Consider the following 27,626-nt stretch of genomic DNA (forward strand, 5'->3'; position numbering starts at 1 on the left):
TCTATTCTTGACTATCAAGTATATTCTTGACTACAGCACATTTCCAATATGCTTCTTTAATGGGGCTACTTAGCACACCACAGTGGGTGCAATATCACCCACGAAGAGCCCTGATAGTCAACCCGACTAATTGTGGAGGTCTTAAATGTTGACCTTGACTATATCAATGGTTAACAGACTAAAAGCAACTATATATTTATTTATAAATATATAAAAAAAAAATATATATATATATATATATATACTAGATGGTAGCCCGATTCTAACGCATCGGGTATTCTAGAGTATGCATGTCCACGTACTATATTGCACAGCCCACGTAGTATATTGCCCAACCACGTAGTATATTGCCCAGTCACGTACTATATTGCCCAGCCACATAGTATATTGCCCAGTCACATAGTATATTGCCCAGCCACGTAGTATATTGCCCAGCCACATAGTATATTGCCCAGTCATGTACTATATTGCCCAGTCACGTACTATATTGCCCAGCCACGTAGTATATTGCTCAATCACGTAGTATATTGCCCAGCCACATAGTATATTGCCCAGCCACGTAGTATATTGCCGAGTTACGTAGTATATTGCCCAGTCACGTAGTATATTGCCCAGTCACGTACTATATTGCCCAGTCACGTACTATATTGCCCAGTCACGTAGTATATTGCCCAGTCACGTAGTATATTGTCCAGCCACGTAGTATATTGCCCAGCCACATAGTATATTGCCCAGTCACGTACTATATTGCCCAGTCACGTACTATATTGCCCAGTCACGTACTATATTGCCCAGCCACGTAGTATATTACCCAGTCACGTAGTATATTGCCCAGTCACGTAGTATATTGCACAGCCCGCGCAGTGTATTGCACAGCCCGCGTACTATATAGCACAGCCCGCATAGTATATTGCACAGCCCGCGTAATATATTGCACCGCCCGCGTAGTATATTGCACAGCCCGCGTAGTATATTGCACAGCCCGCGTAGTATATTGCCCAGACCGCGTAGTATATTGCCCAGCCACGCAGTATATTGCTGAGTTATGTAGTATATTGCCCAGTCACGTAGTATATTGCCCAGTCACGTACTATATTGCCCAGTCACGTAGTATATTGCCCAGTCACGTACTATATTGCCCAGTCACGTACTATATTGCCCAGCCACGTAGTATATTGTCCAGCCACGTAGTATATTGCCCAGCCACGTAGTATATTGCCCAGTCACGTACTATATTGCCCAGTCACGTACTATATTGCCCAGTCACGTACTATATTGCCCAGCCACGTAGTATATTGCCCAGTCACGTAGTATATTGCCCAGTCACGTAGTATATTGCCCAGTCACGTAGTATATTGCACAGCCCGCGCAGTGTATTGCACAGCCCGCGTACTATATAGCACAGCCCGCGTAGTATATCGCAGAGCCCGCGTAGTATATTGCACAGCCCGCGTAGTATATTGCCCAGACCGCGTAGTATATTGCCCAGACCGCGTAGTATATTGTCCAGCCCGCGTAGTATATTGCCCAGCCCGCGTAGTATATTGCCCAACCCGCGTAGTACATTGCCCAGCCCGCGTAGTATATTGCTCACCCCGCATAGTATATTGGACAGTCCATGTAGTATATAGCAATGTGGGCATCATATCCCTGTTAAAAAAGAATTAAAATAAAAAATAGTTATATACTCACTTTCCGTTGGCCCCTGATCCAGGAAGCGTTTACCGACTCTCCTCGCGCTCCGGTCTCAAGAGTATAATCCAAGGAAGAGAAAAGTATCACTCCAGTTATGCACACCACATATATAGAAATGAAAACGTAATACTAAATAATATGTGTGTTTATATTGGCTGGGTTATGCATGTGTGAGTGTCTTCCGGGGGACACTCACACATGCAGTATGTATAGTGCACACTTTCAGAGGTCCCACCCTTGCTCCGCCCTATTTGACGTATCATTGGCCATACTTCCACCCTTTGTATGCGCTTGCTATTGCCTCTATACAGAGACCTTGTTTCCATGCATGGATACTAACTTTGTGAGCAGGCCCATTGTAGCTGGGTTCTCCGGCGTCTTTTGCGCCTGCGCACATGTGTTCCTTTTGGTACGCTGTTTTTTTTCAGTCGCTTACACTGACAGTGGCTCCTCCGCTCCTCCGTCCTGCTGGGCGTATCATTGGTTCTCTTTTAGACTTAACTCCGGTCATACTCTGGCCAGCATTTCCACTTGCCTGTTGTGAATTCTGTTGTCGGGCTCCCTCCTGTGGTCATGAATGGTACTTCGGCTGGTTCTGTCCATGGACTTTCTCTGGTGGGTGTTTCTGAGTTTCCTTCCACAGGTGACGAGGTTAATTCGATAGCAGGCTGCTCTATTTAACTCCACTTAGATCTTTGCTCCATGCCACCTGTCAATGTTCCAGTATTGGTCTAGTTCTCTCCTGGATCGTTCTTGTGACCTGTCTTCCCAGCAGAAGCTAAGTTCCAGCTTGTATTTCTTTGGTTTGCTATTTTTCTGTCCAGCTTGCTATTTTTATTGTTGTCTTGCTTGCTGGAAGCTCTGGGACGCAGAGGGAGCGCCTCCGCAACGTGAGTCAGTGCGGAGGGTCTTTTTGCGCCCTCTGCGTGGTCTTTTTGTAGGTTTTTGTGCTGACCGCAAAGTAACCTTTCCTATCCTCGGTCTGTTCAGTAAGTCGGGCCTCACTTTGCTAAATCTATTTCATCTCTGTGTTTGTATTTTCATCTTTTCTCACAGTCATTATATGTGGGGGGCTGCCTTTTCCTTTGGGGAATTTCTCTGAGGCAAGGTAGGCTTTATTTTTCTATCTTTAGGGCTAGCTAGTTCCTTAGGCTGTGCCGAGTTGCAAAGGGAGCGTTAGGCGCAATCCACGGCTATTTCTAGTGTGTTTGATAGGATTAGGGATTGCGGTCAGCAGAGTTCCCACGTCCCAGAGCTCGTCCTTTGTTATCAGTAACTATCAGGTCATTCCGTGTGCTCTTAACCACCAGGTCCATTATTGTCCTGACCACCAGGTCATAACACTTGCCCCTTGGATCCTCTGCGCATGCGCGGTTAGCGGTACTTCCACTGGGTCACAGGTGTGCCGTCTTTTCTTAATCATTGGGTTTGTATTTATACAAGGTTTGGGACACACGCTATCATCTCCCCTGATGAACCCCTATCAGTGAGGGTGATACGCGTGGGGCTGCACTGGCCCTTGTCCTGTTTGCCTGCCTGCCTGCCTACGGACCCTGTCTCGGCCACCACTTTACTTTGGGTAATATTGACCTCAGTATTTTCTGGGGGGTTTTCTGACTGTCTTTGGGCTGCACCTGATTACCAGCATGGTGACTTTGGGATCTTGGTTATAGACCAGTCAGTTTGGGTTGTGTATTTTTAAGTGTCCCATGAACCATACAGGTTTCCACATTACATTGCATCATTTTACACTCCTTTGCATCTAGGCACCTTTTGGTGTGTTGCGCCCATTGTTATGTATATGGTGGTATAGGGCTTATCCTTTTGGCCGGCCTGTTTCTTTCAAGCTGGCTATATATAGCCCCTATTTAGTCTGTGGTTATAGGCAGGCATGTAGCATTTCAGGTCATATCATTTACTACATGTTGTACATATATTTGTATTGAATATTGACTGACTGTTATGGACAGGGCTTTTTGGTTGTTGTTGTTTTTAATTATGTTTTAATATGGTGTGTTAATAAAATCTTGTGTTTTCATATTATTTAGTATTATGTTTTCATTTCTATATATGTGGTGTGCATAACTGGAGTGATACTTTTCTCTTCCTTGGATTATACAGTCGTTTATCACTCACTTGCACCCCATATGATCCTTGATATAGTTTGTATATTGTATATATACTCTTGTGGTGCGCCTTGGGTTGTTGTTTACTCGCTCCGGTCTCAACAGTGCATTGCAGTCTCGCGAGACCGCTATGCCATCATCTCGCGAGATCGCAATGCATGGACCGGTTACCGGAGCGTTACGATGAGCGGAAAAGGCGCCTGAAGGTGAGTATATGATGATTTTTTATTTTTTTTATTTTTAACATTAGATCTTTTTACTATTGAGGCTGGACATCCAGGAAGCGAAGGGATGACAGTCCCTATGTCAATCCTTATGGGGCTATCAATAGTCTATCCCCAAAGCTCCTGCCCTTACAAGGGCAGTCCACAACTACCCCTATAAATAAAAAGCCCTGCACTCTCCCTTATGAATTCGTCCCCCTTATGCACAGTCACTGGTCACAGAACCCACCATGCCATTGGTCAGCTGACCGGCCCCAACAAATGCCTTGAGAGTATGATCTTCATTTACATCATGCATCATGATAATTTATAACTGGAAATAGATAATGCTATGACAATAAGCCCCACTGAACTTTAGAATCAGGGCAAAACAGCAAAGGCAGCCAACTAGACTGCTGAGATTCCTGCTTATCCCAAATTGGGGGTCCGGACACATTCTCCAAAGAACTGTCTAATGGTCATATGCGAGCACTCTATTCCTTAAGGGAAATGTAGAAACAGCTTGTTTATTTCCCAGCTTTCTGAAGATGGGCGGTGTAATATGGCTCTCCCCTCAAACTCATTCTAGAAGGTCACTAATTACATTGAAATTTGGAGACATAGAACAACAAAGTGCTGTAGATAGACAGGCAGGCAGGCAGACAGACAGATAGATCGATAATAGATGGATAGATAGAAGATAGATAGTAGATAGATAATCGATGGATAGATAGATAGATAGATAGATAGATAGATAGATAGATAGATAGATAGATAGATATGGGAAAGATATATAGATACATAGATAGATAATGGATAGATAGATAGATAGATAGATAGATAGATAGATAGATAGATAGATAGATAGATAATGGATAGATAATGGATAGATAGATAGATAGATAGATAGATAGATAGATAGATAGATAGATAGATAGATAGATAAAGATCAATAGATATGGGAAAGATATATAGATACATAGATAGATAATGGATAGATATATAGACAGATAATGGATACATAGATAGATAATGGATAGATAGATAGATATTAGATAGATAGATAGATAGATAATGGATAGATAGATAGATATTAGATAGATAGATAGATAGATACATAGATAGATAAAGATAGATAGATATGGGAAAGATATATAGATACATAGATAGATAATGGATAGATTTATAGACAGATAATGGATAGATAGATAGATAGATAGATAGATAGATAGATAGATAGATACTGTAGATATACGGTAATTTTCAAGCAGCAGTTGGTTGTGAAATGATTGTTTTCCATAAACAAAATGAAATCAATCCTTACGTAGACACCAGCAGACCATCTCTGGGAGATTACACTGAACTGGTGAAACACGCCACAGTAATAATGAAGTAACAAACCTTTCAAATAAGAAATGATTACTTGGCGCATAAACCAGCTGACAATTATAGGAATAGTCATAATTCTGTTGTGCAGTGTCTCTAAACTTTTACATCCTTTCTATTTCAACACTGGCTAAATCTAGAAATAGCAATATTGTAAAGGGCATAGAATGAATTATGATACACATCAACACATTAGACTTAGCTCCCTTAAAGGGACACTAAATGTCAAAATACACAATCTACGCAAAGCTTCCATTAAGTCTTCCTTTCTGTCTTTGCGATCACTACATAAAAGATTCTACATTATGTACATTTGTGCTCATTTTAAGGCCTCGTGCAGACAATCATAATTTTGGTCCAAGTACAATCCTTCAAAACATTGTTATTCAATGAGGCCATGCACATGTCCAATTTTTATCCTTGGACCAAGTAGCCAGAGGGAAAAAAAAGCAGCATGCACGATTTGCCTCCGATAATCAGATGGCACTAGCCCATTCATGTCTATGGGTTCAAGGAAGACATTGGACCACACTCAGATAAGGTCCGATTTTCACTGACAGAGTGAATATGGAGAAGCTTTTATTTTTACTTCTCCACTTCAGAGAAAAACAGATCAGACTCTGATCAAACACTGATCAGAGTGTGAGTAGTAAAAACAGATGTTATTTCTCGGTTGGAGAGCATACTGTCGTCAGTACCTACCTTACTGTGATGTCCCTAATGGCTGTTGATTCATTAATCATTGTCAGGTCAGGATGGGATGGGATGGGATGTTCAGGTTTAGAGATGGGTGAACCCGAACAGTAAAGTTCGGCGTCCGTATCGAACCCCTACTGTTCGGGCACGGACACCGAACATAGACTTCATCAGGAAGTCCTTGTTACTGTTCGGGTTTGGCTGCCCAATAACCGGGTGTTCGTCATGCTGTCATGTGCATAACAGAGCGGCAAACACCATTTCTGTTTCGAATATGAAATCATCCCTGCCGTTCAGAGAGCCGCCGTTCCCATGCTGTCAAATGACAGCGCGAGCACTCAGCTGTGCTCGGAGGTATAAAGTTTACCTCCGGTCACTGGTGTCAGCGGATGGGACTACAGCTCCCATCATCCGACACCTGCTGCGGCTAATAACAGCGAGAGCTGGAGAGGCTGTTGGGTGTATTCATTAGCGGGCTCTTGCGCTGTAAATAAGTAATTTAAAAAAATATAGCATGGATTACCCTGTACTTTTGAGAACCAGCTAGGCAAAACTCACAGCTGGGGCTGCAATCCTCAGCTGTCAGCTTCAACAAGGCTGGTTATCAAGAACTAGATTGTGGCCCGATTCTAACGCATCGGGTATTCTAGAATATGCATGTCCCCGTAGTATATGGACAATGATGATTCCAGAATTCGCGGCAGACTGTGCCCGTCGCTGATTGGTCGAGGCAACCTTCATGACATAATCGTCGCCATGGCAACCATTATGACATCTACATCGATACTATGCCCGTCGCTGATTGGTCGAGGCGAATTCGCGGCAGACTGTGCCCGTCGCTGATTGGTCGAGGCAGCCTTTATGACATCATCGTCGCCATGCTGTGCCCGTCGCTGATTGGTCGAGGCCTGGCGGCCTCGACCAATCAGAGACGTGGGATTTCCAGGACAGACAGACGGAAAAACCCTTAGACAATCTATATATATAATTGCCTAAGGGTTTTTCCGTCTGTCTGTCTGTCTGTCTGTCTGTCCTGGAAATCCCGGCTCTCTGATTGGTCGAGGCCGCCAGGCCTCGACCAATCAGCAACGGGCACGGCGATGATGATGTCATAAAGGATGTAGAAATCCCGCGTCTGATTGGTCGAGGCCACCAGGCCTCGACCAATCAGCAACAGGCACAGCGACGATGATGTCATAAAGGACGTAGACATCTCACGTTTCTGATTCAGCGACGGGCACAGTATCGACGTAGATGTCATAATGGTTGCCATGGCGACGATGATGTCATAAAGGTTGCCTCGACCAATCAGCGACGGGCACAGTGTGCCGCGAATTCTGGAATCATCATTGTCCATATACTACGGGGACATGCATATTCTAGAATACGTTAGAATCGGGCCACAATCTAGTCTATATATATAATTGTCTAAAGGTTTTTCCGTCTGTCTGTCTGTCCTGGAAATCCCACGTCTCTGATTGGTCGACGCCGCCAGGCCTCGACCAATCAGTGACGGGCACAGTATCGACGTAGAAATCCCGCGTCTCTGATTGGTCGAGGCCGCCAGGCCTCGACCAATCAGCTACGGGCACAGCGACGATGATGTCATAAAGGACGTAGACATCCCGCGTCTCTGATTGGTCGAGGCCGCCAGGCCTCGACCAATCAGCAACGGGCACAGCGACGATGATGTCATAATGGTTGCCATGGCGACAATGTCATAAAGGTTGCCTCGATCAATCAGCGACGGACACAGTCTGCCGCGAATTCTGGAATCATCATTGTCCATATACTACGGGGACATGCATATTCTAGAATACCCGATGCGTTAGAATCGGGCCACAGTCTAGTTATATATATATAGATAGAGAGGTCCCCACGCCGTATTTTTTAATGGGGTCCCTCCTATTTTTGACAAGCAGCCTTGCTAAAACAGACAGCTGGGGGCTGCTACTCTCAGGCTGGTAAGGGGCCATAGATATTGGCCCCCCTAATCCTAAAAATAGCAGCCTAATTCTGGCGCTTTAACCGACTCTTCCCGCTTGCCCTGTAGAGGTGGCAAGTGGAGTTCAAATTTGTGGGGTTGATGTAACCTTTGCATTGTCAGGTGACATCAAGCCCACGGATTAGTAATGGAGAAGCGTCTATAAGAATCCTATCCATTACTAATACTACAGTTATATGGTAAATAAAGACACAACAAGAATAAAGTCCTTTATTAGAAGTAAAACAAAACACAATTTTACTTTTTATTTAAAAATAACAAACACAGTTATACTCACAAAACGCCTATTCCACCAAAGCCCTCGTTCTCCTGTAAGAAAACAAAAATTCCCCTATTCAAACAACACAAAGCCCCCTATATACCCTAAGAGCCCACCCACAGTCCCCTATATACCGTAAGAGCCCACACACAGCACCCTATATACCATAAGAGCCAACACACAGCGCCCTATATACCTTAAGAGCTCACACACAGCACCCTATATACTGTAAGAGGCCACACACAGCACCCTATATTCCGTAAGAGCCCACTCACAGCCCCCTATATACCTTAAGATCCCACACAGCACCCTATATACCGTAAGAGCCCACACACAGCCCCCTATATACCTTAAGATCCCACACAGCCCCCTATATACCTTAAGAGCCCAAACACAGCATCCTGTATACTGTAAAAGCCCACACAGAGCCCCCTAGACACAGTAAAAGCCCACACACAGCCCCCTAGACACAGTAAAAGCCCACACACAGCCTCCAGTACATCGTAAGAGCCCACACACAGCCTCCAGTACATCGTAAGAGCCCACACACAGCCTCCAGTACATCGTAAGAGCCCACACACAGCCTCCAGTACATCGTAAGAGCCCACACACAGCCTCCAGTACATCGTAAGAGCCCACACACAACCTCCAGTACATTGTAAGAGCCCACACACAGCCCCCTCTATATGGTAAGAGCCCACACACAGCCCCCTCTACACTGTAAAAGCCCACATACAGCCTCTAGTACACCGTAAGAGCCCACACGCAGCCTCCAGTATACTGTATGAGCCCACACACAGCCCCTTATATACCATAAGGACACCTACACAGCCCCCTACATATCATAAGGGTTCTATATACTGTAAGAGCCCACACAAAGCCTCCAATATATAGTATGAGGGACAGATGCGGTCTGGGGGCTGCAGTTTCCCAGTTCTGCTCTAGTGCATCCATTTTCATTAACCCATATTTGTCATTTTTCTGTCTAAGCTTTCATCTTTCACATTGATTTGTAATGTAAAAAATGGCCTTATGCGTGTTAGTACAGTGTACTATTATTTGCAATGTGTGTATTTTATGGTACGATCCTGTACAGTAGTAAGAGTGAATACATGAAGATGTAAAATATATATTACCGCTCCTCCACTGTAATGTTATATACATTTGCATGCAGGTGACGAGGATGCATTTTAGAGTACACAGCGATATCAGCCCAAACCTACAGACATAATGTAAAGTGAATTATTCAGCAGATAATATGTAGGACAGGAAGCCGTCTACACTTACAGCACAGAGTTTTCTGAAGTCGTCTTATCTTCATAGCAGTGCGGTAGGCGGAAAACCTCACATTGTTCAGGTCACCTGGGAATAATAAAGGAAAGATTAGAACGGCTGCATTTACAGTTGTGACCACATCTTGCCTTCATACTTTACAGATGGCATTATTTTATCAGCAGGCAAGAGTTCATGTTAACATACATAAAACAAAGGCTTCCCAGCTCTACTGTGACAGCTGCTGTATTTTCATGTAACTACCACCAGTACAGACAGGGCCGGCTCCAGGTTTTTGAGGGCCCCGGGCGAAAGAGTCTCAGTGGGCCCCCCCTTTAACACATACCCCGATTCATGATCGCATATAAACACAGCCATGTAGTATATAACACTGCCCACATAGTATATAGCAGCCATGTAGTATATAGCAGCCCAAGTAGAATATAGCAGCCCACGTAGTATATAGCAGCGCAGCCCACATAGTATATAGCAGCGCCACTCACTCATGCACTGGTAGGACTAGGAGCTCCTCCTGAATCTGCCTCATAACTTCAGCAGCAGGGCAGCCAGCCAGGGGCGGAGATCAGAGCAGAGAATGTGCTCTCTCCCCCCACAAACAATGTCACGCTGGCTGCCTTCTCTTAACCCCTATGTGTGCCTGGCTGGCTGCACTCACTGAGTGATAAGATGCTTGTGTCAGAGCTGGCACATAGGGGTTAAGAGAACGCAGCCAGCAGTGACTTTGTAGGCGGAGAGAGCATGTTATCTCCTGCTCTGCTCTCCCAGCTGTATCTATGACAGCATGAGTGGGCCCCCCTCTCTCCCCAGGGCCCCGGCATTTGCCCGCTGTGCCGGGTGCTGACGCCGGCCCTGAGTACAGAACATCTTATAAGAGCAGATGAACATCGACTGGATGATCATTGAGCATGTTGGTACAATAAAATCCTGTACCCATTAGTCAGGAAAGCTGTCTGCTCATTTCATATTTGGACTGTATACATGAAGCAGAGATATGCCTTGGTACATGTTCAGATAAGGCAGTTACTTTTGTTTTTTGCCATTTTTCAGACTGAAAGAGATTGCCAGTTCACAATATATTGATGACTTATCCATAAGATAGTAGAAAAATAGCAAACTTCAGCACTCAAAATTAAAAGTTCATTGAATTTAAGGCAGAACTAGATAATCAGACCCAAGTGAAACAGATATGTATTAAATCGACTTTTCGGCACATTATAGCTTTTTTCAAGATATATCTGTCAGGAATGAGGTCAGCTGGAACGAAAGAAGGTGTCTAATTTATTCCTACATTTTTCTCGCTTCACCAAGTTAGACTATTTTGTGCTGATGCTTCGCACACAAATTGGATTACTAAAACATTTAAATACAGGTTGTAATGTAATAAAATAGGTAAAAAGCAAAGGGAGATGAATACTTTCTTAAGCCACTGTAGGGCCTAGCTTGCAGCTGATTAGACAGCATAGCCGCATGAATTGGGTGTTCCTACAGTGAGTGGAGACCAAGACAACAGATAGCGTGATCCAGACAGGAGACAAGTAAAAGTATTAGGAGTGAGTGATTCTTTCGGAGATGAGATTTGAGGCAACAGGAAGCCTAGCGGCTAGTTAACTGACAGTTAATTGATGGAGCAGTGCTGAGAAGGAATGTGAGACGTGAGACGAAGAGAGAGTGCCCCGTGCAGTAGTTACAAGGCACCAGCAATAAGAGAAGTTAAGTAATGACCATAGTGCCACAAGTAGCTCCTCTAAGGGGAAAAGGATGCGGAACCATGAGTTGAACAATAGGACTCTTCCTTACTGGTTAGTGATGCTGTTCTTGGAGATTAAGAAAGCTCCCAAAGTGTAGTGGTGGGTGGTGGTGAAGCTAGAGAGAGACGCTAATGGAGAGACAGAGTTGAGCCAGCTCAGGGAGGAATGGAAGGTGCATGAAAATGTCGTATGTTCTAAGAGAAACGTCCATGAAGTTTTGTACCTGCTATCCACTGTATATACTTCTCCCCATGTTATTGTTCAGTAAAAGACAGTATTTTTGGGAGGTGATCTCCCTCATTGAATTCTACAACATCTGATCCTGGCCAGCTGAAGTCAAAGGCATCATGCGGTCTTGAAAGGGTGTGTCGCCATGACAGTACACGCCACAAACCCAGCCAGGACCCCATCTTCTTGTAGCATGCCAGGGAAAGCACACCCTGGCACATTGGCTGACAAATGTCTCTGCTCTGCTACCATTAACCTTCGCTATTAGATATTGATATGTTCTTCAACTTTCAAATAAACGTTCTGCTTTTGTTCTAGACATCTTTCATGATCTATATTTGCTGTCAGTGAAAAGAAAGCCACTTGTTTTTGTCTTGATGGTTTGCCACAATGTATGAGCATACATTGATGCCCTATCATTGTGAGCAAGTGATTAAAGGAATTATGCAATTAAATAAATTTTATGGACTGCTGTACTGTACCAGCACTAAAGCACCTTTGCTTTGGCATTTTTTCCATTGGTGGACAATGTCCCATAGCTTACTATAGAGGAAAACACCCTCAAGCTTAAAAAAAAAAAAAAAAGGTGCAAATCATTTTTTTCAAATAAGATGCACGTGTTAGGACATTCTGCGTTAAAACAGGGAAGTTTCTGAATCAAGGAGATTAGAAACAGCACCTCTCTCTCTTTGGAGGACTCATTACATAATAATTGATTTCAATAGGAAACATGCAACACTTGCCGCCAGCATCCCCCATAGTTTACAGTTAATTGTTGGGGGTCCCATATCTGTCAAAATTGAACAATCTAAATTCTCCAGAAATGTGAGACCTCCTATAATGTAAACAGAGACAAACGGTTCCACTTACCAAGTGATTGGAAAAGTTCAGTCATTTTCGGGTGGTCCCAGCAAGTGGTCTGTGTTTGATGACTGCAAATTAAAAGAACAACAGTGAATAATCTAGTTTTGCATTTCATGCCATCTCTCAAGTTTCTTCTGACACTTAGTACATATCATATGATATTAATATTACGCTATTACCTTTACCTGAGGGCTAAACTGTAGAACTTCACGTGTTTCCAATATATTCTAATGTATCTGTGATACCAATTTTTGTTTGCTGTAACATGTAATTGTTAAACATGCAAGTGTTCTCTATTCATTTCATAAGTCTATTGTCTTTAGTACAAAATACCATCTTTAGGAAAGCTCGCCACAATCTACCGGCAATAGCATGTTTGCAAACTGTGATGAATTGTGGCACCCTTGTAGTTTAGACCATAAAAAGGTTAAATAGGAACTAAGTTTTCAGAAAAGAAGATTTTATAAGCAGAGAGCTAGATGATGAATGAACAATGATGTTGACATTAATTAATTACTTTCACATCTGATCCAGTGCAAATAAATTATTAAACCTGTAGCAACATGAAGATTCGGTTTTGTCTTTTCCAATCTAATTTACGATTAATCAAACGCATTACTGGCATACTGGTGAAAAACAGCTACAATATTGCTTATGTACTATACAAACCTTGTGTTTCTATAAAAACTCAGCATAAATGACTAAACCATTATAGAGCTCAGATAAAAAGTTGAGAAAAGAACAGCAGATCTTTTCTCCCAGCGAGTCTGTTTGATCTCTAATTCGACACTTAGTTCTCACTACAATGTAATGACTGCGAGCCATGTTATGTTCCCTTCCGTCCATTACCAGCTTTTAACAGTACGGTAAAGGAGTTTTCTGGGGCTATCCTGCAGATCGCGTATCCTTAGGATAAAAGTAGGGGTTTGTCTCGCAGCATCCCCAGCGATCAGCTGATCAGAGAAGCAAAAGTGCGTCAGGATATCCTCGTCATTCTCTACTAAACAAGGCTACATACATTTTTTGGTTGTCTTCAGTACCGCAGCTTTTTGTGGCTCAGTCTCATTGAAGTGAATTGAACTGAACAGGGCACAGACATTTCAAAGTGTGAATAGCAGGGCTTCATAAACCATGAAAGGGACACTATCTACTCCAGCACTGAGGTCCCTTCAATCAGTGGGAGTGCTGAGAGTCGGAAAATAGAAAAAGTGTCTATTCAGCTCCCAACTAATGTGTTAGACCTTAGAGAGAGAGATGAATTGGAATACAACATTTTTTGTGCAGGACATTATATTCAAGTAGTTCAAGACAAATGGTAAGGTTTTAATATTAGAGGTTAGGACCTTCCCGAATAGGGTCACTGTGATATGGTGGGATGGCGAACATACTGTATGTTATTTTCATACCCTATGGCTGTTAAATTACTGCACGGTATTTGCATATTATGCTTTTATCTTGGGTTTTAGTCAGGCTAGATAGTCTGTGGTCTGGGTGTAGTGCATGGAGTATGCAGCGGTCAGGCTTTCAAGTCAAATAGCTCTAAATGGTCAAAAGGGGATGTTCTCCAGCACATAAGGAAAGTAGTCAAAACTTAGTCTTTAATCATAAAGGATACAAATTAAAAAAAAACCCATAATGCTTACATGTTTCAGCTAGAAAAAAAAACCTTAATCATAGCTCAAGCAAGCATATTTATGCTTAAGGGTTTGTCTACAAAAAAGCGTAAGCACTATGGGTTCTTTTTTTAATATGTGCACATTCTCCCATTTTTAAAGTCTAAGAATTAACTACTTTCTTTTGGTGCTGAGAACATCCCTTTTGGACTGCAAAGAGTTAGACCCCACCTCTGCTATATAGACAAGGGTAATAAGATGCATCTCTTACTCATTGAATTCGTGTTTTTCATTCAATTCCATTTCCGCAGTGAAATAAAATTAAGCTCCCACCCGTGCTGTCTGCCTTTAAAAACTTTTTTTTAAATAGGTCATTCTAAAGAGCTCACGTAATTTAAATATGGTACTAGGATGCCACCATTGCAACAAGTCAGTTCTTCCATCCTATATATTCCATGACCAACTCTGGGTGGTATTATCGTGAAGACAGAGAAAACATATAGAAACCATAGCAATTCAGACACATAGTGACAGATAATACTAAGTGGGGTCACAGAGTGCTGAAGCTCACAGTACATAAAATGATCTACTAACATAATAACTACAGAGAAGTTTCAAATTTCCTTTTCCCATAACATCAACACAAAAACCATGAAAAGTTTCATGGCTTCGGTTTCCATGGCCAAGGAGCTGCTTGCAAGTCTTACATCACCAAGCACAATGCCAAACGTTGGATCCAATAGTGTAAAGCATAAGTAGTGTTAGCTGAATGCTAGGAATAATTTCCCAAAGGTCAACCTATGAAAAAATACCCCAGATCTTCCTTCTCCACCAAACTTTACACTTGGCTTATTAAGTTGCATTCTGCCAAGTTTAGTGTTTGGTGGAAGAGTATAATGCTTTGTGGTTGTTTTTCACTGGTTCATTTGTTGGTCTAAGCCCCTTACTTACTTTCACAGGATCCTGAACTCAACCTCAACACCTTTGTTATGAACATCATTGTCTGACCTCACAAATGCTCTTTTGCATGGGGACAAATTACCACAGGTTCACTTTAAAGTCTTGTAAAACACATTCCAGAAGAGCAAAAGCAGCTATAATCACAAAAAATGGAGCAACTTGCTATTAATACTGTGGTGAAATGTGTATATGTATCTATATGTGTGTAGTGACATATGTCTAGGGTTATATGTGTGACTAGTGATAATGTGTGGTGAAATATGTGTATATATATCTATATGTGTGGAAACAGGAACACATGGGCTACTTGCACAGTGAACAAGTCTGTATGATCATGTTCACACACCACCAAGACATATCTATATGTGTGTAGTGACATATGTCTAGGGTTATATGTGTGACTAGTGATAATGTAACATCTGTCCTGAAGGCAAGTCGCACCTAGGTGTTAATGGGTACTTCCTTGGGACTAGTAGAAATTGTGTCTCCATATCTCACTAGGAGGTCTAACTAAGGCCAAGAAAGGAACACTTGACACCCCCTAGTGCTTGGAGGGGAGATGCTAATTGCAGCCTGAGGGTTAGCTATATAATTGTGTCTCGAGAGGAAATAATATATATTCATTAGTAGAGCGGCCGTGCCCAATCAAACAGACCGCAATTATGATATTAACCTGGGGGGCCGGTCTAGAAACCTGAACTCAGACCAAAGTTATAAATTTAGGCTGCAGACAGAGAATTGTGTTCACATGATGGGGGCAGCCTGAGAAGCTGGTGTGATCCAATCTACATTCTTTCTACCCTCAGGGAGCAGAAAGCAACTACCAGTTAGATAATTTCTGTAAGTTTCTCCTGTTTATTTTAATACTGTTTCGCATAAGTTGTATGTCTTTTTATTATCATATTTTTTATACCTTTTTCTTATTGTAAGCATTGAACCTTTTTTTATTAAAGTATAAAACTTTAACAAGTTGAACCTTGAATGTTCTAAAAGATTCCATAGCCTAAGGTGTGTGAGCCTTATGAGTGATAGACATATTTTTATTAGTATTGTTAGTTCTGGGACTCATCGCCCGTGTATTCGATGAGTGGTGGCAGCGTGTATGAACGGGTGTGTGGCCTGGGTCAGTGTGTGATTTATGCTCCCATTATAGCATAGGACAGAGGTTGAATGCTGGACTGAGAGTGGGGAGATTGATTAACCCTTGCAGGCACAACCCCAAGTCACATGAGAGAGTGGGCACGTGACGAATAAGTGACACCACGGAGCAGGGATCCGTGACAAATACCTATTAGAATTTGCTGTTATAAATGCTTCTGTAGGTGTAATGTGTAGGTGTCCCAATATTTTTGTCCAGATAGTGTATTTACCATTGATTACTTATCCCAAAGGACAGACCATCAAAGATTTTCCTTCAATTATCCAAACTACTATTAACTTATGTTTACATAGAAGACTCAAGTGGTACAAGTATAAAGTCAGTCTTTTTATTAATCCAGCACTGAGTATGCTCTTATCTTTTAACATTTTTGTTTGAGCCCTGCTTACCGTCTTGACATTGAGAGTCCTACAGTTGGTGCAGTCAAAATTGCACTCTATCTTAATGGGGTTGTCCGGGCTTTCTGTATAATTTGTCTAATATACTCCCTGACAGCATTCTACATGGTGTCCCAGGTATCATACTTAGTCTGGTGAGCAGCTACGTCCTGATTCTGGAGGAGCTGCTCACTCACCCACTAGGGTTTCCCTGCTTGGCAGAGACAGGTCTGACCACCCCAGTCTCTGCCAGAACCTCCACCTTCTGATCCAGCCTCCCTGTGCAGCCCACAGTGCAGAGGCAGCAGGGAATGACTCAGCTGATTGAAGGAACCAGGAAGGAAAAGGCTTCTACACATGCCAGTATAAAGGGCTGTGTGGATCCATCCATCCATCCACACATCCATACACACACATCCATACACACAGCTCTATAGACTGAGGTTCTGCAGCAGCTGAGGTATATTATGAGGTATATATGCAGATAATGATATGCATCACTATAGACCGAGGTTCTGCAGCAGTTGAAGTGTATTGTGATATATATATATATGTAGATACACACACATCACTATAGACTCCTCAGAGTACTCATATGTCAGGGGTAATGTGGGGACACGTGACGCTCTATCAACACTGTGGATGTCATGTGGGGACATGTGATTATCTATCACCACTGTGGATGTGATGTGGAAACGTGACTCTCCGTCACCACTGTGGATGTAATGTAGACACATGGGACACTATCACCACTGTGGATATAATGCAGAGACATGGGACGCTCTATCACCACTGTGGATGTAATGCAGAGACATGTGAAGCGCTATCACCACTGTGGATGTGATGTGGGGACATGTGATTTTCTGTCACCACAAGTGGATGTTATGTGGAAACATATGAAGTTCTGTCACCACTGTGGATATGATAAAAATATGAAGTTTTGTCACCACTGTGGATGTAATGTGGGGACATGTGATTATCTATCACCACTGTGGATATAATGTGGGGACATGTGATTTTCTGTCATCACTGTGAATGTTATGTGGAAACATATGAAGTTCTGTCACCACTGTGGATGTGATAAAAATATGAAGTTTTGTCACCACTGTGGATGTAATGTGGGGACATGTGATTATCTATCACCACTGTGGATATAATGTGGGGACATGTGATTTTCTGTCACCACTGTGGATATGATGTGGAAACATGTGAAGTTCTGTCACCAATGTGGATGTGATGTGGAAACATGTGAAGCTCTGTCACCACTGTGGATGTGATGTGGAAACATGTGATGCTCTGTCACCACTGTTGATGTGATGTGGAAACATGTGAAGCTCTGTCACCACTGTGGATGTGATGTGGAAAAATGTGAAGCTGTGTCACCAATGTGGATATGATGTGGAAACATGTGATGCTCTGTCACCACTGTGGATGTGATGTGGAAACATGTCACGCTCTATCACCACTGTGGATGTGATGTGGGGACATGTGATTTTCTGTCATCACTGTGCATGTTATGTGGAGACATAAGAAGTTCTGTCACCACTGTGCATGTTATGTGGAGACATGTGATGCTCTGTCACCACTGTGGATGTAATGTGGGGACATGTGATTATCTATCACCACTGTGGATATAATGTGGGGATATGTGATTTTCTGTCATCACTGTGGATGCTATGTGGAAACATGTGAAGTTCTGTCACCAATGTGGATGTGATGTGGAAACATGTGAAGTTCTGTCACCACTGTGGATGCTATGTGGAAAAATGTGAAGCTCTGTCACCAATGTGGATATGATGTGGAAACATGTCACGCTCTATCACCACTGTGGATGTGATGTGGGGACATGTGATTTTCTGTCATCACTGTGCATGTTATGTGGAGACATAAGAAGTTCTGTCACCACTGTGCATGTTATGTGGAGACATGTGATGCTCTGTCACCACTGTGGATGTAATGTGGGGACATGTGATTATCTATCACCACTGTGGATATAATGTGGGGATATGTGATTTTCTGTCATCACTGTGGATGCTATGTGGAAACATGTGAAGTTCTGTCACCACTGTGGATGTGATGTGGAAACATGTGAAGCTCTGTCACCACTGTGGATGCTATGTGGAAAAATGTGAAGCTCTGTCACCAATGTGGATATGATGTGGAAACATGTCACGCTCTATCACCACTGTGGATGTGATGTGGGAACATGTGATTGTCTGTCATCACTGTGCATGTTATGTGGAGACATATGAAGTTCTGTCACCATTGTGGATGTTATGTGGAGACATGTGATGCTCTGTCACCACTGTGGATGTAATGTGGAGACATGTGATGCTCTGTCACCACTGTGGATGTAATGTGGAGACATGTGATGCTCTGTCACCACTGTGGATGTAATGTGGAGACATGTGATGCTCTGTCACCACTGTGGATGTAATGTGGGGACATGTGATGCTGTCACCCCTGTGCATGTTATGTGGAGACATGTGATGCTCTGTCACCACTGTGGATGTAATGTGGAGACATGTGATGCTCTGTCACCACTGTGGATGTAATGTGGAGACATGTGATGCTCTGTCACCACTGTGGATGTAATGTGGGGACATGTGATGCTGTCACCCCTGTGCATGTTATGTGGAGACATGTGATGCTCTGTCACCACTGTGGATGTAATGTGGAGACAAGTGATGCTCTGTCACCACTGTGGATGTAATGTGGAGACATGTGATGCTCTGTCACCACTGTGGATGTAATGTGGAGACATGTGACGCTCTATCACCACTGTGGATGTGATGTGGGGACATGTGATTTTCTGTCTTCACTGTGCATGTTATGTGGAGACATATGAAGTTCTGTCACCACTGTGGATGTGATGTGGGGACATGTGATGCTCTGTCACCACTGTGCATGTTATGTGGAGATATGTGATGCTCTGTCACCACTGTGGATGTAATGTGGGGACATGTGATGCTCTGTCACCACTGTGGATGTAATGTGGGGACATATGAAGCTCTGTCACCACTGTGGATGTGATGTGGAGACATGTGATGCTCTGTCACCACTGTGGATGTAATGTGGGGACATGTGATGCTCTGTCACCACTGTGCATGTTATGTGGAGACATGTGAAGCTCTGTCACCACTGTGGATGTGATGTGGAGACACGTGAAGCTCTGTCACCACTGTGGATGTAATGTGGGGACATGTGATGCTCTGTCACCACTGTGCATGTTATGTGGAGACATGTGATGCTCTGTCACCACTGTGGATGTAATGTGGGGACATGTGATGCTCTGTCACCACTGTGGATGTAATGTGTAGACATGTGATGCTCTGTCACCACTGTGCATGTTATGTGGAGACATGTGATGCTCTGTCACCACTGTGGATGTAATGTGGGGACATGTGACGCTCTATCACCACTGTGGATGTAATGTGGAGACATGTGATGCTCTGTCACCACTGTGGATGTAATGTGGAGACATGTGATGCTCTGTCACCACTGTGGATGTAATGTGGAGACATGTGAAGCTCTATCACCACTGTGGATGTGATGTAGGGACATGTGAATATAGCGGCAGAATGGTCCAGCCAATCACCTGACCTGGATCCGATAGAAAATGTATTAAATGACCTAAAGCGCAGAGTTCATATGAGGAGCCCACAGGACCTTCAAGATTTGAAGAGCGTTTGTGTGGAAGAATGTGCCACCAATGGGCCACGCCTGAGGAATGCATGTGACTGGTTTCTCCATACACGCTTACTTAAATGTAAGTTATTATGTTAAATATTTTTTTCTTGTGTCATTTCTCATTATTACACACAACTTAATTTATGGACATCTTTGGATTTAATTTTTTTGCCTATTTGGATTGGATGGGTTGTCAATGACATCTGGTGAGAATTTCATGTCAATAGCACCTTTAGAAATAAATTTACTTAAAACATTGGTTTTATTGGTTCAATACTTATTTCACGTGCTCTATTCGTCCCAAAGGTTACATTTTTTTTTATTACCTCATAGTAATTTATTACCACACACATACTGTATATTGAATAAATTAATCGAGTGCAACAACGGGTTTATTATTGTTTGGAAAAATATTCTTTTCTGATCTTTAATAACTTTTATTGCTAAAATCTTAAGAAACATTTTTAAGAACAGTTTCCTAATGTTACCTAGTTCATTGTCATAAAGTAAATACCAAAAAATAAGATTTCATGCTTGAAATAGTTGGATTCTTCCAAGTTCAAGTCGGTTCCAAACTAACTGGGTAAAGAGAAAATATTCTGCTTCTTTGATGTAATGGAGGCACTTAGATATTGAATATAGCCTACATTGCAATGATACAATGTCGTGTTTTTCTTTTTGATGTTTGTGAGCGTATTTGTCTCCTAACATCACTGTAGTGAAAACATCTAACACACTAAATAACTCTTACGGGCAATGTTACCTTAAAATGCGTTGCTACCTTTACATTTTATGAAATTCCATTCTAGATTTTCCCCTCAATCCTCAATATTAAAAGGCCTTTGAGGTATTACAGCAAAGTGTTCATTAATTCCTCAAAATGACATTATTCTGAAGTCTAGTCTCTGAAATGGCACTTATGAAATGTTCTGGGCATAGTTAATATTCACATTCATGTACTAAAGCACAAAATGAGAAATGTAGCTCTTTTGATTAAATGAAATAGTGAAGTTTAAGACATAAAGTAATAACAAAAAGGACACTATGTAACAACTTAAACAGCCCACAATTTGTATTTTCCTTAATACATTACGTGGGCTCTTTGTACTTTGCAGGATCAGGCACAATGGGAGTTTTCTGAATATAAGAACTTTTTGTACTATGAACATCTTACGCAGTTGTCACAGAAGACATGAATAGATGAGATCCAGCTGGCAATAGCCCCGTCATTCACTATTATTATTATGTGTACATGGACATGGCTGTCCACCATAAGCAAAGCAAGTGTGGCGACGACAGCCTATGGGTTTATGTCACACGTCTCAGCTAATAGTAATGGAAAGAGGCTGAGGGCTACGATGTCTGGGTCTATCCTATGATGGTATAAACCAACACTGAGAAGTAAAAATTCGGTATAAACCAAAGAATGTTACCTCTTCATCAGATATCAGACTACTGATCCTTGTGCTGTCTAAAGCTATGGTTACAGAGGTGTATTAAAAATCCGTCTGATTTTTATCCAGAAAAGAGGTATGATTTTTTTTCTAACTTGTCATCTGTTTGCAATCCTTTTTTACCCAACAGCTGTTAATCGTTTACAGGATCATTTACAGTTTCCTATGCCACAAAATTGTAATGAATCTGTAAAAATTGGATGCTTTTCTCTGGCTTCATATGGCATAGCACTCATCTGATTTATACAGGGGTGTGAGCGAGGCTTAAGACATAAGCCAAAGCCACCGCCATAGATGTCTGGCAGCAGCTATTTCGTAGAGAACACAGTAGTACCAGGCCAACTGAAAGCTCCTGTGTATGAGAGAGTCAGAGGTAATAGCTGTCGGACACAAAAACCAGTGTTCAGCAAACTGTATGAGGACTTAAGAATAGTCTCACAATTAGCAGTGAAATCAAGACAAGAAGCATTTATTATGGGAGGCATGTGGGATTATCCTATTGTAATTACATGACTTATCACACCTGGAATAGACATAAAAGACTTCTACTTGGCAAAAACAATACGGGGATATCCTAAAGGTACCTTCACACATAACGATATCGTTAACGATATCGTTGCAACGTCACGCTTTTTGTGACGTAGCAACGATCCCGCTAACGATCTCGTTATGTGTGACAGCGACCATCGATCAGGCCCCTGCTGGGAGATCGTTGGTCGCTGGGAATGATCAGGACCTTTTTTTGGTCGCTGATCACCCGCTGTCATCGCTGGATCGGCGTGTGTGACGCCGATCCAGCGATGTGTTCACTGGTAACCAGGGTAAATATCGGGTTACTAAGTGCAGGGCCGCGATTAGTAACCCGATATTTACCCTGGTTACCATTGTAAAAGTTAAAAAAAAAAAAAAAAAAACAGTACACACTCACATTCCGATGTCTGTCACGTCCCCCGCCGTCAGCTTCCCTGCACTGACTTGCAGCACTGGCCGTAAAGCAGAGCACAGCGGTGACGTCACCGCTGTGCTCTGCTTTACGGCTGGCGCTGACAGTCAGTGCGGGAAGCTGACGCCGGGGGACGTGACAGACATCGGAATGTGAGTATGCACTGTTTTTTTTTTTTTTAACTTTTACAATGGTAACCAGGGTAAATATCGGGTTACTAAGCGCGGCCCTGCACTTAGTAACCCGATATTTACCCTGGTTGCCCGGGGACTTCGGCATCGTTGAAGACAGTTTCAACGATGCCGAAGTCGTTCCCCTGATCGTTTGTCGCTGGAGAGAGCCGTCTGTGTGACAGCTCCCCAGAGACCACACAAGGACTTACCAACGATCACGGCCAGGTGGTATCGCTGGTCGTGATCGTTGGTAAGTCGTTTAGTGTAATGGTACCCTAAGTCTCTTTCTCCACTGTATATCCTTTAGCAAGCGGTCATTCTAAACATTTACAGGAAATAAATGATGAAATCTGGAAACAATTAAAATGTATGCATTCTGTTCATGTGTCGCAATCTTTCTACAAGATCAGCTCTGTATGTGATCCATGTGGAATGAAGGGATTCACAACGGTTATCCCTATGGGATGTACAATCCATGATTGTTTCTGGGGGTAAACTACACCTGGATTTGAGGATCTGCTCATGAAAGAATTGAGAAATGTCTTAAATACATGAAATGCATTTGCTAGTTGCAAGGTGTTCAGCACATGATATGAGTAAATCCAACCAGATAAAAGGTAGATGAATTATGAAATAGTCTACACTTCTTCTAAGGACACTGAAAACCCTTAAAAAATAATAAGACCATTACTTCTTGCCAAAAATAAAGCTGTTATTTGATCAATATTGATGGAGACAGATGAGCAGAACAGATTCTCTTATCTTTGAAGAAATTGTTTTTATTCCATTATGACTCTGGCAGCCTTTCCATCGTTACACTACAGCATAAGTAATCCTTTTGTCAAAGCTTCAACTGAAATCAATTTGTTCTTTTATTAAGAGTTCTCAATTAACATAATTTATGCTAAGGTTAAAAAAGAAAGGGAAGGATTGCATGATGACTAGCCTTCACCGGGCAGAAGGTTGCAATCTCAGAATTCAGTACGTGGGCATCTTTTCACATAACTCCTGACTGACAGAGACCGATTCACTGGCACATTATCCGACTACTTAAAGTTCAAATATTAAGCAAAGACAATCACTCATGGTGGTGCTAGGAGACGTCAGAGCAAATAAATCAGCAATTTTCAGACAACGCATATAACCTGAATTCCCTTCCAGATACAGAAGACATGATCAATAGAAGGCATTAAGTCATACATTATTGTGATTTAATTGCATAGAAAAAGTATTTTCCTTAACTATTAAATCTTCAGAAAAAAATATTTATCATAAATTACTGTATGTGTAAGGAACCAGGGTCAACCTCAGCAGTCTGTGAGATTGGAGGCTGCATGGGGTATATGTTTCCATAGCCAGGGCAGATAGACTTGCTACAGAAAGCAATAGATCGGCAGCTTTATATAATATGATTACTTTCTGCAGTTTGCTGCTCAGGAAACATTAATACACGACCGAATGGCAGTGTCACTTGGGTGCCCCGCTGCAGGTAATTTGGGCACTTGTTGAGAGTGGCTATCGGGTATTGCATAGTATGATTATTTTTCCCTATATCTCTGTATTATTTGCACAATATATTTTACATCCGAAGGTGGGTTCTGCATCAATAGAAAATATTGACATGGCACCATCCAACCGTAGGCTGGGTCTATAAGACTAGGACTACACAGAGGCATCACATAGTGTAGGAAGTAAGTGAAAGTATCGTCTCCATGTAGGCTCAGCATGAAGAACAGCGTTAGATGTGGTGGCCTTTGGTGATTGACTTTACTTCCTTAGATAAAAATCCTTGCATGGTTCACTATGGAAGATTTGATACTAGAAAGTTTGATATGAAAAGTAAAATCCATTATCTTAGGCTACTTTCACACTAGCGTCGGATTCGGCCCGTCGCATTGCGTCGGCGCATCCGCTGCCCCATTGTGAGGTGCGGGGAGGTGGGGGCGGAGTTCCGGCCGCGCATGCGCGGTCGGAAAAAGCGGTCCGTCGGCAGCAAAAACCGTTACATTTAACGTTTTTTGCTCCCGGCGGTCCGCCACAACACGGCGCAACCGTCGCACGACGGTTGCGACGTGTGACAATACGTCGCAATCCGTCGGTAATGTTTTTCTATGGGGCAAAAACGCATCCTGCAAACAACTTTGCAGGATGCGTTTTTTCCCCTAAACGACGCATTGCGACGTATTAAAAAAAACGCTAGTGTGAAAGTAGCCTTATATTTAAGACACGTGGTTGGTACATTCATCTCATGGGATAATCAATTACTTCAATTATAATATAACCAAAAATTAAAGGAGTTGTCTAATATTGTTTCTTCAGGAGTGCATTGCTTCTCTTCCTCCCAGATGGCGGTGCACTCCTGAAGATTGACAGTGCAGGCTAGCGGTATGGCTGTGCCTCCGGTCTGAACCAAGCGCTCTCCCAGATTACTAGCCAAGACGGCTTTGCCTCTTTAGCATTGGAGAAGTGCAGGGGGACTAAAGCTGGCCAGAAATTGCCCCATCGGTAAGGGGTTAAAAATCCCTCCATTTTGAGAATGAAAAGGATTTTTAATAAGAGGTAGATTATCAGCTTCACAGCTGCTCTTGGAGGCTCCAAAGCTTAGGGTCTGTAAGCAGCTCATGCTCCGGGCCTAGGAGACCGGACCCTCACACTGCAGAGTGACTGGTAACCCATGCAGTGAGCTCTACACAATAGAATAAGAAATCGCTCCACATATAAAAGTGCAAAAACAGAAATTGCCCCCATTGGCAAGGGGTTAAAAATCCCTCCATTTTTGAGAACAAAAATAATTTTTAATAAGAGGTAAATTAGATTATTGGAATTACAGTAACATTTTGTGGAATACTGGATTAAGTGAATTTCAATGTATATCCATGTATAAAAATACTGTAAATATCTAGAGCAAGAATTATGCTATACGATTTACTTTTCGGAATGGAAAAAAACTTGATCATATCAGCTGTTTCACATTTTAATGAACCCAGACTCCGAGATCCTGCATAAAATACCGTATGGAAAACTGCAACAAGTTGTAAGGATTCGGCATCATCCATTTTCCCAAAACAGTCAAATGAAATAATTTATTTTAATTGTTATTTTCATCAAGGTAATTCATTTGCAAGAATGAAACGGCAGCACAAATCAACATGCAATCTGTTAATTACGGAATGCATATTTATTAGTTTTGTTAGCTTGCAAATTGCAATCTCAAAAAGGTAAGAAAGTTGTAAGCACGCCTTACAGTTCCATGTTAAACAGTACAAACATGGTATATTTCAAGAGATACTGCTTTCAGGTATACTTTTCCACTTATTATCATCATCCAATGGGTTTATTAAGCAGACAAAAATAGTTTTGCTTTTCTGACAATGTAAGAGATTTGCTTATTGATAATGCTGTCATGGGAATCAAGATGTCACCATATACTCAATGGCCCCGATTCATCAAGACTGGTGATTTATTTCGAAGGTCTTGAAGAGGGGCCATGGTGGATTCGGGGACTCCTTATTCACAAAGGTATGCACTGCAGTGTCAGATGAGTGCTGTAGGCCAGAAACCTTTCTCCGTTCTTTGGATAAATTTTGGGCAACTCCGGGTTATGCCAAAAAAATTGAGATTTTTCAAAGTATTTCATCCAAATTGGAGCTAACAGGTTAATGAACCGTACCATTATTTCAACATGCACAGGTCAAAAATGTCTTTACAAACTGAAGCTACGAGTAGTCTTTATTCTTGGATTCCCAATGATCTCCAAAGAGCAAAATAAAAACAATTTGGTGCTAAAGATTTCTGTTCAGCTAAAGATATGCAATAGCTGTCAGTGGAACAACAGCTGATTTACCGCAGGTATACCGGCACGCTCATCCACATGTCTCAGGCTGTTCAGATCCTGTGGCTGGGCGGATGGGGTACACTGAATACTTGATGTAGCCCCACAGAAAGAAGGTGCAGATAGATAATAAACAACAAAAGTAACAAAGATATTCAGCCTGTGAATCAAATGGTTATATATTAAAGGAAATTTGTCACCAGGTTTTTAGTACCCCTTCTGAGAGCCACATGATGAAGGGGCAGAGTCCCTGATTCCAGCGATGTGTCACTTACTAAGCTGCTTGCTGCAGTTTTGATAAAATCACTGTTTTCTCTGTCATAGATCTACCAGTTCTCTGAATGCTGAGGTCTGTATAACCCTGATCTCATCACTCTGCAATAGGCAGAAAGCTGTCAATCAGTGGTTGGGGTGGGTTATACAGAGTCACTGAATATGGTGGGCTACCTGACAGCATTTTTACTAGTCCTCTAGTGACAACCTCTTGCTGATAAAACAGTGATTTTGTGAAAACAATAGCAAGCAGCCCAGTAAGTGACACATCACTGGAATCAGGGCCTCTGTCTCTACATTATGCTGCTCTCAGATTAGATGCCAAAAACCTGGTGAAAGATAAGCAAGACTATAAATACACACCTGTAAGGATAGTAAGTAACATTTTGAATCAGAATTTCTGAGAATGTTAGAACATTTCCTTCTGCCTACATTAGTTTTATAAAGCTGTGTACTCCTAGGTTTTGGCAATCATAACTTTGAACATTCTATGTGGTTTCTTTTCCAGCACAGTGTATGCGAGTCTGTAAAAAGCACAATAGATGATGTTCTCTTCACCCATTTACAATATGTGGAGATCATGTACTGTAGAGGAATGTTCTAGCAGAGTAATACAGTAATTCAAGGGTTTTCACAGCAGGACTCCTGA

The 27,626-nt window shown here is 42.2% G+C and overlaps 1 protein-coding gene across 2 annotated transcripts in view; it reads right to left on the reverse strand.

Annotated features, from left to right (window-relative positions):
- UTRN (utrophin) overlaps positions 1–27,626 on the reverse strand; it is a 930,516-nt gene that overhangs the window by 157,244 nt on the left and 745,646 nt on the right. For both annotated transcript variants that reach the window (XM_069769124.1, XM_069769123.1), the window contains exons 61-62: positions 12,510–12,571; positions 9,658–9,732 (exon numbers count right to left, since the gene is read on the reverse strand). In XM_069769124.1, coding sequence (XP_069625225.1) covers positions 9,658–9,732; positions 12,510–12,571 — 137 coding nt within the window. The remainder of the gene's footprint in view (positions 1–9,657; positions 9,733–12,509; positions 12,572–27,626) is intronic.

Source organism: Ranitomeya imitator, chromosome 5 (genome assembly GCF_032444005.1).
Source record: "Ranitomeya imitator isolate aRanImi1 chromosome 5, aRanImi1.pri, whole genome shotgun sequence".
Lineage (NCBI taxonomy): Eukaryota > Metazoa > Chordata > Amphibia > Anura > Dendrobatidae > Ranitomeya > Ranitomeya imitator.